This window comes from Lucilia sericata, unplaced genomic scaffold (assembly GCF_015586225.1).
Source record: "Lucilia sericata isolate MDLA Ls3-8-SP2 unplaced genomic scaffold, ASM1558622v1 Contig000220F_arrow, whole genome shotgun sequence".
Lineage (NCBI taxonomy): Eukaryota > Metazoa > Arthropoda > Insecta > Diptera > Calliphoridae > Lucilia > Lucilia sericata.
This window is the reverse complement of record NW_023994248.1, coordinates 347,583-361,960: the sequence shown is the minus strand read 5'-3', so window position 1 is coordinate 361,960 and position 14,378 is coordinate 347,583. Positions and strand designations below refer to the sequence as shown.

Here is a 14,378-nt window from a genome sequence, read left to right as displayed (position 1 = left end):
TTTTAACAAAACTAAGCCACCCCCTTTTAAGGATACCCGCGAGATAAATTGAGCAAGATTCTTACGCAGGGTTCAGTCAGATTCGTCGCATTCAGACTTTTTGGTTCTGCGACCAAAAGACTTGGACAATGTTGTGGATAAACTTACTCATGTGCTAAAGGATAGATACGTGCTATCTTGTCCGGAAAAATATTCGGTCAAACATAAACAACTTAAATGGTCGAACAGGGAACTTCGTAGTCAAAGGTCAACGGTTAGGAAATTTTTTTCAAGTGGCCAAGATCACAGGACGAACCGCAGATTGGAAAAAGTGTGAATCCATTGAAAACGAAATTAGTTCTCTTTGCCAGGAGTAAATTTGCCGAAGTTGAACGGCGTTGAGTTGAAATTGTCAGAGAGAGCCAAGTATCTAGGTACCTGCTCTGGCAGCAAATTGAGATGGAAGAAACTTTTATAGGAAAAGATAAAAAATTTACTCAATGCACATGTAAAAACTCCATCGTTAAGGGATTATGTAAACTGTATTTACACGTCGTTAGTAAAGCCTATTATTACTTATGGATGTACGGTGTGGTGGGTAGCTATGAGGAAGAGTAGTTATAATGTTGATAGTCAGGCAGCATTTATGGCCTTGAAATGTCATGTTAGTAAGTAATTGTAGGGGAGCTATCCGTGAGATATCTGGGATGTATACAATCAAGTTGTGCTGGGTTTCAGGGCACTGTAATATACAGGGTAATGAGATCGCAGACGAACTGTTCAGATATGGACACTAATAGTGGAGTTAGGTCGGTGAAACTTCCTATCTGACACTACTACAGGTTAATATCCGATAAATTCAAGAACTCATCTAACTAATCCTTTCACGAAGAATTGCAGGATATCCAAGACCTTATGGCCGAGATTGAATGCTAAGGCAACCAGAATACTATTAGGCTTGGACAGGAGGAATATTAAAATAGGTAGGAGTGATAACCGATCACTGCGCAATAGGAGCAATAGGGAGGTCGAAGAGGACCTAGTCGGTAGACATATTTAGTGCGATTGTCCTGGTGCACAGAGTTTGAGGCGGAAATGGTTAGGATAAACTTACCATGATGATTTGAGATGTAGCTAGGTGTAGTATAAGCGACATTCTGGGTTTTGTCAGGGGAAGGGATTGGCTATTTAGGCGCCGGGCCTCATAGAATTCCCTCTCCGACATTTCTATCTTCTTTATGTTTATTTTTGTTTCTTCTTAAAGGGAATTACAATATTGGGTCTCCCAGTGGATGTATACATTTTTGGTATACAACCCTTTTTAAACTAAACTATAGTAGAGTTAGATGAGTGAATTGGTTCCAATTTTTCATGCCTTCACTTATGACAAATTTATTAGAAATTAGGCATGTATTTAAAACGCATTAAATTAAATACGTACTAAAGAAATCATGAAAATTCCCACCACCTTTAATAACTTTTTTGTTGGGATCCTCCCATAATTAACCCATATTTTTCTTTTCGAATTTTTTGTTCATTTAAAATCATTTGTGCGTGTGTAGTAGTGCTTTTTTATCTGTGTGACTATGGTTTAAGCACATTTTGTAATAATTTTCAAATAGTAAATTTAATTTTTTTAATACAACTTTTAAAACTTAAAAACCACCTTTTTTATTTCACCGCCATATTATCAGAGGCTGGCCGTATCTTTTATGATCAAGAGTTTTGCTATTGTATGTGTTTTTGTTACCATGATCATAAAAAAACGTTCCCTCACAATTGCCATTTTTTATTAAAAAAAATTATAAACCAAAACAAAGATTTTTACAAATTGGGTAAAATTTTGAATTAAACATTTAAAATCCAGCTCTCGAACGGAAAACGGAAAGCAGGTTAACTCAAGCAAAAATTTTTTTGACACGATTTAGTGTACATATGTATGTACACTAGGGATATAAATAAAAAAAGTAGTAAATGCATGGGCTCAACTAGTGTTTATAAAAAACCGACTTTTGGAAAAACCGGTTTTCGGTTAACCGAAAATTTGCCATTTCTAGAAAACCGGTTTGTCGGTTAACCGAGTATAAAAACCGATTAAATCAGTTAACCGAAATGTTTAAAATATTATAATATTTAGTTGAAAATCGTAATTTTGCGAAATATTATGAATTACTTAATTAGATATTTGCACTTTTTAGTATACATATGTACATTAATATATCATAAAAAACAAGCTTATACAGATCTGAAAATTGTATTGATTCGTTAGGTACAGTCAAACTCGCTTATAGCGAACTCGGTTATAACGAATTCTCGGTTATTACGAACAAGTTTTCAAGTCCCGCAATTTTGGTAACTATTTCCATACAAAAAACATCTCTTATAAAGAACTCGGTTATTACGAATCCTCGCATAAGACGAACTACTTTTTCAGTCCCTCAAGTACAATTTCATACAATTTTCCTTTTTTATAACGAACTTCAAAATTATATGTTGAAATCATAAGGATATATTTTGCTTTGTTGAAAAAAAAAAAAACTTAATTTGTTAAGAAAAATATGAACAAATAAAATCAATGTTTTTTTTGTAAAGAATATTAAATAAACTTATAAATCATAATCTTAAAATTTCGTAAAATGCCACTTTATTTTTGGAACTACAAAAACTTCACCTGTCTTATTACGAACTTCGCTTATAACGAACAAATTTGATTGGTCCCGCAGAGTTCGTTATAAACGAGTTTGACTGTATATGCAAGTTGCCACAGGAGGGATAAATTGACTTTTGAATATATAATGCATCTAAATCAATAAAAAACAAGTAAGAAGTTATAGTCGGGCGAGGCCGACCATATAATACCCTACACCTGTATACGAATAAAATGTAATTCAGTTTTCATAATAAAGCATTTAAGTTGAATTGTACCTTCCCTCAGATATACATAAGCCATTTATTGTTTAATAAAACTGTGGATATTTAAGTAAAATTTTGATGGGGGCTTTTTATATGGGCTAGGGTTAAATGAGGCCCTATAATTATAAAGTTCATCAGGGTCATTAAGGCTAGTATAGAACTTGGTTTTGCAGCTTTTTGTCGAGATACGAGTATATTAAACATAATTATGAACTTAAAAGCCCTATTTGGCGGGTTCAGTTGTATGGGGCCTAGGTGAAATAATGGACCGATGTTAACTATTTTCAATAGACTTCGTCTACAGCACCATAAAAGATCATGTGCCAAATTTCATTAGATTATCTCCAAAATTGCGACCTGTAGTTTGATTACAAGGCTTACAAGCTCTATTCGGGGGTTCAGTCTTATGGGGGCTAGGTGAAATAATGGACAGATGTTAACCATTTTCAATAGGCTTCGTTTACGGTACAATAGAAGATCATGTGCCGAATTTCATTGAATTATCTCCAAAATTGTGACCTGTAGTTTGATTACAATGTTTACAAGCCCTATTTGGGGGTACAGTTGTATGGGGGCCAGGTGAAATAATGGACCGATCTTAACCATTTTCAATAGTCTTCGTCCTTGGGGCAACAGAATATCATGTACCAAATTTCATTGAATTATCTTCAAAATTGCGACCTGTAGTCTGATTACAAGGTTTACATGGAGCTAAATCGACTCAGAAAATGATTTTGAGCCGATTGGTATACTTTAAGGTGGGTATATGACAAATATTATTGTGCGTTACAAACATCAGCACAAACCCAATATATCCTCCCCACTAATGTGGTGTAGGGTATAAAAATCATACATGTTTCACCTAAATCGAACCACTTCGTCATGACTTGCACCTCTGATTAAACAACATCTTTGTCATGTAACTTTTTGTTGGGAAGATAAAACATAATTAACTGATTTTAAATTGGATTAAAATTCATGAAGAGTAAAAATACCCATTTTGTTGTGAAATCCGTTAAGCAACATGGTGATTTCCTTTTCCTCTTAATGTTAAAATGGAGTTAATATTACTAATTTTAACAAAAATCTAATAAAAAAACTTAATGTTATGTTCAATATTTATTGTATGAAATGCTCGTTTTCGTTAAATCCTAAGAGAATACCAAATTAAAGTGTCACTCAATGACTTATATTTATTGTTTGTGAGCTACCTTAATGTTTACTTAAATTATCTTTTTTACCAATTGTATGATCATTGTTGTTGTTTAGTTCATTTGTCCGTTAGGATTTTTTATATTGTTTTGTATTCCTTTTTGTTCTTATTTGTTTACGAACTAAACGCGTTCGTGTCCCTATATTCTACTGCAGTAGTTTCGTTCAGTTTATTTGGAAATGAACTGTTGTAAAAATACGTAGACAAAAGAATTTTGTAGGCTCAGTATTAACTGGCTCTAATTATAAAGTTTAGTTTGTTGGGTATAAAGACGGTAAGTCGCTTAATTTATTTATAAGTTACTTTTTGAAATAATTTTTTTTAATAGAAATAAACGGGTACTCAAATTAATTTATCATATTTTAAAATTTGTGGTCTATTTATTTGGGACTTGTTAAATTCGCTATCCTCAACATATAGGCTCAGGTCGCAGCAAGCGACATATAGTAAAATATTACTATTACTTTAGTGGAGTTACATGAGTGAATTGGGTGCATTTTTCGGTTTCGAATACTTTTATTTGCTTTGTATTCAAAGATTACTCAAAATAAATTTGGAAGTAAATAATAATACAGTCCGTCTAAATTTTGAAAAAATAGAAGTCCACGTACTAGAGAATATTTTTCTAAAGCGCCTTTAGTTAAACTTTTTTGATTAACCTTATTAATTAACAAATTTTATTTGTAAAATTAATTGTAATAACTATTATAACTATTATAATTTTATTAATCTTAAGATTATATTTTAATTACAATAATTAATTTGCGGCTGAAATATTATACATATTTAATGATAATTGCATTATTTTTTCATCCAAGGAAAATCTATATTTTAGGGCACATCTAATGTACATACATACATACATACAAACATACATACATACATACATACATATACATACATACATACATACATACATACATACATACATACATACATACATACATACATACATACATACATACATACATACATACATACATACATACATACATACATACATACATACATACATACATACATACATACATACATACATACATACATACATACATACATACATACATACATACATACATACATACATACATACATACATACATACATATATATTGCCTAAAATTCAAACGGGCTAGGATTGATTTGACAGAGGGGCAATGAACATTTTTCTGATGAATCGAAGTTAAATTGAAATTAATTTGATGAATTAAAGTTAGAATCAAGGAGGGTAGTGTAATAATCGGTTTACTGTAGTAAAAATAAAACACGGTTGGTTTTCTACGTAATGAGATCGAAAAATTTTATAAATATAAAGTGAATAAATGGAATAAAGGATCGTTTTATGTATGAAAATGTCTTGCACAATATAAAGCTGTACTATAAAGTGGAGATGTCTCTAAAATGAAGAGATCAATCGGAAAACGATTATCAAAGGCTTATAATTTGCGAAATTATAGACTAATGGATATAATTTTTTTAAAGAATTTGTCTCACTGATTCACATTTATTAAAATAATCAATAATTTGTGCCATTTAATCGCAAGAAATACTTTTTCTTGTCCTTTCAACTTTTTAGAGATTGAGGATCACGTTTCTATCTGTTAATCGGTCGATTATTTTTATGGCAGGGATACAGTATCCTGACTTTGGTGAATATTGTTTTTCTTGGCTGGTTTTGTTGAACTTCCATTATTAATCTTTTGGCGTTTTGAGTTAGGATTTACATTTTGGGGGTAAAACTTTTAATATTTTTTTTCAAAATTATTTTAAAATTTATTTTATTATTAAAGTTATTTTTTATTTTTAGTTATTTGTTATATGATTATATTTTTTATGTATAAATTCTTTTTTTAAGTAGAAATTTGTAACCGATTATGGCCAATATGCTAGGTTTATTTGGAAATAAATTAAATTAAAATTAAATTAAATTAGAAGTACAATACCAAGGCGAATGATCAAAAAATACTTAAAAAGTAATAACGTTAATTTACTCTTAAAATGGCTTCAAGTGAATGTATATACTAACAACCTTATTCACAAACCACATTTTTATTTTATAAAAGGTTTATAAAACAAAATTTCCATACAAAATCTAATTTATAAACTGTTAATAAAATTTGTTTGTGAATAAGGGGGTTATTCAATAGTAATTTTTGTTAACAGTTTATTAATATTCACTAAAATTAAATATACATATTAAAAGTTATGGGATTAGTTTTGTCGCTGCAATTTTAGACTAATTTTTATTATTTGATCAAAAACAAGTATTAAACTTTGTTAGCCTCCATACTTAGAAATAAGTAGTTGTTTACCTCTCGTCATATAGAAGCCTTAAAGAGCACTTCTTGTTGTGCATACATGCTTAAGGTAATATATAAATAAAGGAAGACAAATCTTCTCCTTTTATAAAACTAATAATTCTTTGTGTTTTATTCTTTTTGTGCATTTACACTGAACCAAATCGGATTGACGCCGAAACATTGGTCGCTTCGAACCGGATTAATTAAATTGTTGCTTCGAATCGAGGATAATCTACACATCTTGATCTTAATCAAGCGGATAAAACACGAAGAAGTTCATCCTCCAGCATATGAAAGGAAGACCCCTTGCCAAGGAATTTTAAGTGCCCTTTTGTTTGGAGAGTTTTTAAGATTGCTTTTTTTTTAAAGGTTAGTAAATTGATATAAAAGTGATTGTGTCAAAGAAAAAAGTATATAAACATACATAAATACATAGTATGTATATACGTGTGTGTGTTTTATAAAGAAAAAAGCAAAGAAAACAACAAGTGTCTATTGTCAAAAAAAGGGAATTAATAATTTGTAATAATTTATTGTGAATTAATTTTAATCCCTATTTAATACATCCTTGCGCGATTATATTTTATACAGTACCTATTGACAGATAGTGATCGGTACTTTTATAATCAAGGCTGCGTTTGTTTACATTGGACAACAGCCATAATTGATAATTAAAAATTGCATTTGTTTTTCGGCAAATTAATAAAAAATTAACTTTTCACTATTTAAAGAAAATTATTTTGGTGTTAATTTTTGAGTGAAATAAATAGTGATCAAAATAATTCGTGACTGCATTTAATGCAAGGTTTGTTCACACAAATTTAATATTAGTAATTGTGTTGTGAAAGATAAAATTCTTCTTCTTCCTCCTTTTACTAATTTATTGTTAGTTACCCTACGGTCGGTCGATTTGACTTTTAATAATTTGTTTGGAAAGTAACAATACAATTTCGATTTTTTGTGATTTTTGAAAGCTGCTTCCTATTTTTATAGTATTTTACCAAAATAAATCCAATCTTAAAATTGTGAAAAATGCCTTTGACAGCCCTCGAACGTTTCACTCGTGCCTCAGACGCCGTTATAAAATTTAAGGCAAACTTTAATAATATACGCGAGGAAGAACATCACGTGTACTACTTCGAAGTTTTGGAAAGTGAATTGAAGATGTGTTGGGAAAAGGTGAAAATTACTTTCGATAAGTGTTTAGACGATCTTGAATCTTCTGAAGACGCTGAGCCAGAAGATATTCAAGTGGCTGAAAGTAAATTCCAGAGTACCCTTAATGTTTATGCGCGATGTTCAAAGTCGATAAAAATTAAGATTGATGAATTGGAAGCAAAGACTAAGCCTAAAGTTTCCCATCATCCAAACAATGATTCAAATTTTGATAATGTTAGTCATAATCTACCTCTTCCGCCATGTGATACGGACATTTTCAACGGCGATTATCTCTCATGGCCTACATTTAGGGATCTTTTCACTGCTTTATATATTAATAACAGTCGGCTGAGTAATATCGAACGATTATGTTATTTAGTGAAAAGAACAGATAACGAAGCGAGAGAAATTGTATCTAAATGTCCGTTGACTAATGCTGGGTTTGATATAGCGTGGAAAAGTTTAAAAGATACATAAAAATCCTCGAATGCTAGTTAATAATCAGTTAAAGTGTTTGTTTGGTTTAGAGACAATAACAGAAGAGACTAGTTCCTCTTTGAAAAGGTTACAGCGCGGAATCAATGGATTTTTAACTGCTATGTCGATATATGAGATTCCCACTCAAAATTGGGATCCAATTATCGTTTTTATTTGCATACAAAGACTGCCCTCTCAGACAGTGACACTATGGGAACAAAGTGTTAAGGACAAAACTGCCTTATCTTTATGGAAAGATTTGGACATGTTTTTGACCGAAAGAATCCAAACGTTAGATTGCATACGCGATCTTAAGAGTTCCAATACTGATAAGGAAGGCATTGAACGCAAGGAAAAGACACATGTTTTGAATACAAGTCCTACGAATGCTTGTGTTTTATGTAAAAAACCGGGTCATTTACTTCGTTTTTGCCGTCAGTTTGATAGAATGTCTATTCCTGAGAGATTTAGAACGGTTAAAAAATTTCATTGCTGCATAAATTGTCTAGCTAACTCACATGAAGTTAATGATTGTTTAAGTGAACATCGTTGTTCTATTTGTAATAAGCGGCACCATACTTCACTACATCGGAATTCTTCAGCTTCGCAAAACTCTGGAAATGCTCTTCCTGAGTCATTAGACGACAACTTAAATGAAGAATTTTCGGCCATTTCGATGAAGACTTGTAATTTGGTGATAGGTTCTAGTACTGATTCATCATTTTTATTAAACACTTCGGCATCTGTTTTGCCAAACATTTCGGGAAATCTGCCTTCGGTTTCGGTTAATACCGACAAATTGCCAAATCTTCATTTGGCAGATTCGAATCCCTTCGGGAGCAGACCCGTGGAATTATTATTAGGAGCTGATGTATACCCCCAGCTTATTTTACCCGGAATTAGGAAAAAAGTACTAGGATCATTATTGGCTCAAAAAACCGTATTTGGTTGGATATTAACCGGTCCTGTAAATAGTATTAATTCATCTCCTACGAAGGAAAGATATAGACCAACTAAAAATAGCTACATTCCAACATGGAATCGTAATGAACCCAAATGATCTAGGAACTAGCTAGTTTAGTTTTAATCTGTAATAGAACCGCTACTAATTAAAATGTTTGTAAATCAATATTTTTCATTTTGTCTACGACAGGGCACTACGTGCAAACACTTATTGTAACCTTTTACGAGGTAATATTTAAATATAGATAATTCAAGATTTACGTCTATCCCAAACGCTGTATTAATAGAATCGTAAAAGATGGAAAAAAGAATTTTTAAGTAATTTTACTATTGATCGCTTTGTATGGCAGACTTGTTGTTTTGAATTCCTAAATGATCACTACATATATATCAATTTACTTTACTAACCTTTTCCTAAATTATTTTTAATTCAGCAAGAGTCCTTAGTGATTCAACCGGAGTCTCATCATGGCTCAACCAGAGTCTCTTAATGGCTCAACCAGAGTCTCATCATGGCTCAAACGGGTCCATAATGACCCAAGTAGGAAAAACTGGAGTCTGATCATGGCTCATTTTATTTTGGAAAAAACAGTCCACGAGAGTCCTTCATGACTCGTCATTTATTTAGTTACAACACCTTAAGTGTTGCAAGGGGGCCGGCAATGTTTAAGTACAAATCGATTATTTGCGGTATTTTTCCTCTAAGTGTAAATCCTAATGATTTACTACTTTAGTTTACATCTTTGATGGAAAACTATTACTAATTCAACGAGTAAACCGCTAACTGTATTTAAACTTTGTTAGCCTCCATACTTAGAAATAAGTAGTTGTTTACCTCTCGTCATATAGAAGCCTTAAAGAGCACTTCTTGTTGTGCATACATGCTTAAGGTAATATATAAATAAAAGAAGACAAATCTTCTCCTTTTATAAAACTAATAATTCTTTGTGTTTTATTCTTTTTGTGCATTTACACTGAACCAAATCGGATTGACGCCGAAACAATAATAATTTTATTTACAAAATAACCAATTTTTCAATTTTACTGAGGTAAATGTTCGTGCTTTAGTTTTGTCCGACACACCTATGCTATTTTCTTACTTACCCAAATTTTCGTAGATATCATCAGAAACATCCCATCTATCTATTATGCCAAGAAATTGCTCCAAGTAAGCAAATGTAGCTGTTTTTGGGTTATTGGTGCACCACAATTGAATTACCTTTGTCATAGGATCATCTCCACTTACACCATTTTCCTCACATAAACACTTTTGTTTCGCCAATGACGCCAATCCTCGCCAATCTCGTTCGTAACCCTCTTCTGAACGCAAAATCTTTCTAGAATTTAATAAATTTGAAAGCTTTCGTAATGATTTTTTACTGAGTGCAGTCAAAGGTATTTCCTGAAATGCAATTACGTCATGTTCCACCGTTGGTGAATCAATTGAGCCAATACTACTATTTATGCTCATACTGCTATGATTCATGTTGGTACTGGATAACGCAACGTTTTGTACCATTTTAACTAAAAAGATAAAGCAATTGGTTATAATAATATAATTTACAATTTAAAATTATTAAATAATTAAAATATAAAGAAATTGTTGTATCGTGTTTTTTACGATATAAAATTAAGCTACTGAAAATTAATTAAATTAATAAAATATTAATTTTGCGATATTACTTTTAGGACTAGTTCCAATGACAATTGGATCTTCGCTTCTGGACGACCCGAGTCACAATCGTCCAAAGATTATGAACCCAGCGACAGCTGTATCAACCGAAAGTTCTTTACACAGGCCATAGTCGAACTGTTAAAACAACAACAACTTATTTGACTCGAACCCACGACAATTGGATCTTCGCTCTGGAACGAATCGAGTCTTACTGTGTCCCTTTTTGCGACGTTATAACAGCGCTAAGAAAATTTTATTTATAAAATGTTGTATGTCATCTGAAATTCAGTATTTTTTCGTACATTTCACATTTATTTTACAAAAAAAACTAATACATTCTTATTTTTATGTTTTCCTATGAAAATACTTTTGAATTCTTTAAAAAAAATATGCTGTAGTTGCTGAGATATCATTCATTGAAGTTTACAGACGGGCAGTCATCAAGTCAGAAAGTGATTTTGAGTCGATTGGAACTTCCTCAGATAGGTGTGAATCAAATATTTTTGTTTGTTATAAACAATATTTAGAAAGCACCATTTACCAAAAACCAGGAGTTTTCAAGCTTCAGGTGAAAATATCTCGAAGATGAAAGAGGATATGCCAGAAGGTAATTTTTTAGTTTTAATTTGACAGAATAGACCTTTAGATAGCATACAACATTTTATAAATAAAGTTGTCTTGGCGCTGTTATAACATCTCTGAAAGGGTGTTTTTCCAAATTTCAGTACACGATATCAGCTCGGTTCAGTCCAGTATAAAAGTCGTGGAAAAGCCATTCAATGTATAATATTATATGAATTATTAACCTATTGAGTGCTAAAAGATAAAAAAGTGCCCATAATTCGGAAAATGGCTCATATAAGCACATACATATATATTTCCTAAGTATTATATTATATTATATTTGTTGCCTATAGGATATGTTAGTACCTATTTATTAAATGATAACAACTTTAAAGTGGTTTTTCAAAAAAATATTGTTTTCTAAATGTTGTATAATGCATTACAGTAAAAAACAATTTCAAAGTTCTTCATTTTTATTTTTTTGTATTTTAATATTAAACAACAATTCAAACCTGTGAACATTTTTGAAATTTTTTTTTTATTAAATAGTGTATTTTCAAATTGTTTTCAAATTAAAAAGTGTAGCCTTTGAAATGAACATAATAATTTCAAAAAACGTTTAATAAAATATAATGTGTAATATTTATAAAATTTTTAAAGTTTTGTTCTAATTGAACATAGAAAATTTTCTTTCAAAAAATAAATTATTTTAGAAAAACAAAAACAAACGATTTTTTCTACAGCAAGGGAACGAAAAAACGATAAATATAGGAGAAATAATCGGAGATATAAATGAAAAATACACTAAAATGAATGTATAAATATTTATTCTTTGGTATAAATGTTTTATTTCCAGGTGAGGTAAAAAATATATGAATTCAATCTTAGCCTTGCCTTTTTTTAAATTTGAAATACATTTGAAAAATACGTTTGATTTCTAACTGAAATCAAACGTATTTGAAAACAAAAATTTTCAAATTTTTTCTCAAAGACTGACTATGTATGAAATTTAAATGTTTTCAAATACCTATACATATATTTACATCATTTCAAAGGTTTTTGCTTATTGGGTATAGTATTGATTTGAATAGATAATGCAGAAGATATTCTACATTATATTATTATAAATCATTAAATGTATGTAACTCCTAAACCAAATGAGAACATGAAATAATGTTTACACCAAACAATTACAAATTAAGTTTGCTACACCTGGTTAAAATTTTTGGAAATTGCAGCCGTTTAGAGTCGGTAAGATATGTCCGTTTGATTTACGCCAAAAATTTCATTAGTATAGTCCGCTACTCAACTCTTAATACAAAAATTTTAAATCATCTCGAATGATATTCGACTACGTATTTGTCGAATTATCCGATTAAAATCTAAATATATATTTAGCAGGTATAAAACAGACATATAAAAATACATGGAAATAATATTTTTTCGCTCGACTGTCTATGTTTACCTTCAAAAGTGTCGTCTATGGTTCAATACTTCAATGTCGTTATTGTTGTTGTTGGAACTCTGTTGTTGTTGCAGTTGTAGTTTTTTATTGTTTATGTTTATTTTCTAGAATTAATGATGTTTACTTTGTTCGAACGAATGTCGCAGTTTATTAGAATATACAGAACACGTTGATAGAATATTTTTGTTTTATAAATGTAATTCATATAATTATTTACACAAATGTAGGAATGTAGTTATTTTTTTAAATTTTACGCTTAATTTTGTTTGTATTTTATACCTTTGTATTGTATTATTTAATTATACGTAATTTAATTGATGGGAGATAACAAACTTTTTCATTATTAGATCAATAAAATTAAAGAAATTTAATTATAAGGTTTTGGAACAAACACCTATTTAGAGAAACGTTGATAGCAAATTAACTGACTAGTTGTACGATCGTTCACTTGTTTTCATTCTGTTTCTTTACAAGATAGGATTTTTATTGCAATTTGTTTAACTTTGGTTTGTTATTATTATTGTCCATAGTTATTACAGTTTTTCATAACACATATTAATCGTTAATAAGAGAAGAAAACTATTAAAATTTTATTATTAATTAACTTCAGTAATAAACACAAAAAAAAATAACGTAGTACTGTCCGAAGTGAAAGAATACATATAAGGTGTATTCGGTTTAACAGCAATATGAAAAAGTCTCCAACGTCAAAGTCAGCTGCCTATTGACCAGTGTTGACAAATTAACATTTTCAACATTTATAAAGGAGGAAGTACACAACACGCGTTGTACGTTACAGGCTTCTGTAAAAAAAGTTGAAATAGTATATTTTCATTTAACAAGTTACACACTGAAATTTGTAAAGCTGGAAGTCCACATCACGCGTTCTACGCTTCTTCGCAGTCTACACAGCTGACAAAAAAGTAGAATCAATGTTGTTGTGTGCTACAAATTACAAGCACAAAAGCGTAGGATGTCTTGACGCGTAGAATGTTTAAAGTAGATCTACTTTCTAATTTTGTAAACGTCAGCTGATTTGAACAATTTATATTATATTTTGAATGTGTATTATCAATTTTAATAAATTAAAAGGATTTAATTTGTGAAAATATAAATAAAAAAGGTAAAAAACGCGAAATTTTTTGTAAATACAAAAACAAAAAAAAAACAAAAATTTGACAGTAATAGGGCCAATATCTCAACCTCTGGTTATCGTTTAACAGGTAGATATACTGCTGGTTAAAATTTTTTGTATGTAAACTGTCAAATTATCGTTAGGATAAAACATAATCATACATTGGGAAAATGGGAGATAGTCTTAAAATACATTAAAAGAAAGATCAAAATGACGCGCGGTGTTTAAAGGTCTAAACACATACAATACTTTACGACGAACTGCGACTGACAGCTATACCAACGTAAAAAAAGTGATGCCCAATCGTTGCGTTGATAAGTAAGAACAAATAATTAAATATGTATGTTTTAATAATATAAAAATATTCAATATAAAATATTTCATATAAAAAATACTTAATTTAAAAATGGCGTTTTTCACACATAATTTCGACAGTTTTGTTTTTGCTCTCATTTTCCCTTTCTCCTCATTTTCGTACGTCAAAGTTAAATATTTTTTGATAGATATGAGGTGAATAAAATTTTACTAGCTCATAG

General features: G+C 30.5%; 1 protein-coding gene across 1 annotated transcript in view; it reads right to left on the bottom strand.

Moving 5' to 3' along the window:
• Positions 1-10,705, bottom strand: part of LOC119602303 (myeloid differentiation primary response protein MyD88) — a 75,686-nt gene extending 64,981 nt beyond the window's left edge. The window contains exons 1-2 of the mRNA XM_037953736.1: positions 10,687-10,705; positions 10,108-10,527 (exon numbers count right to left, since the gene is read on the bottom strand). Coding sequence (XP_037809664.1) covers positions 10,108-10,522 — 415 coding nt within the window. The 5' untranslated portion in view covers positions 10,523-10,527; positions 10,687-10,705. The remainder of the gene's footprint in view (positions 1-10,107; positions 10,528-10,686) is intronic.
• Between the last annotated feature and the right edge of the window lie 3,673 nt (positions 10,706-14,378).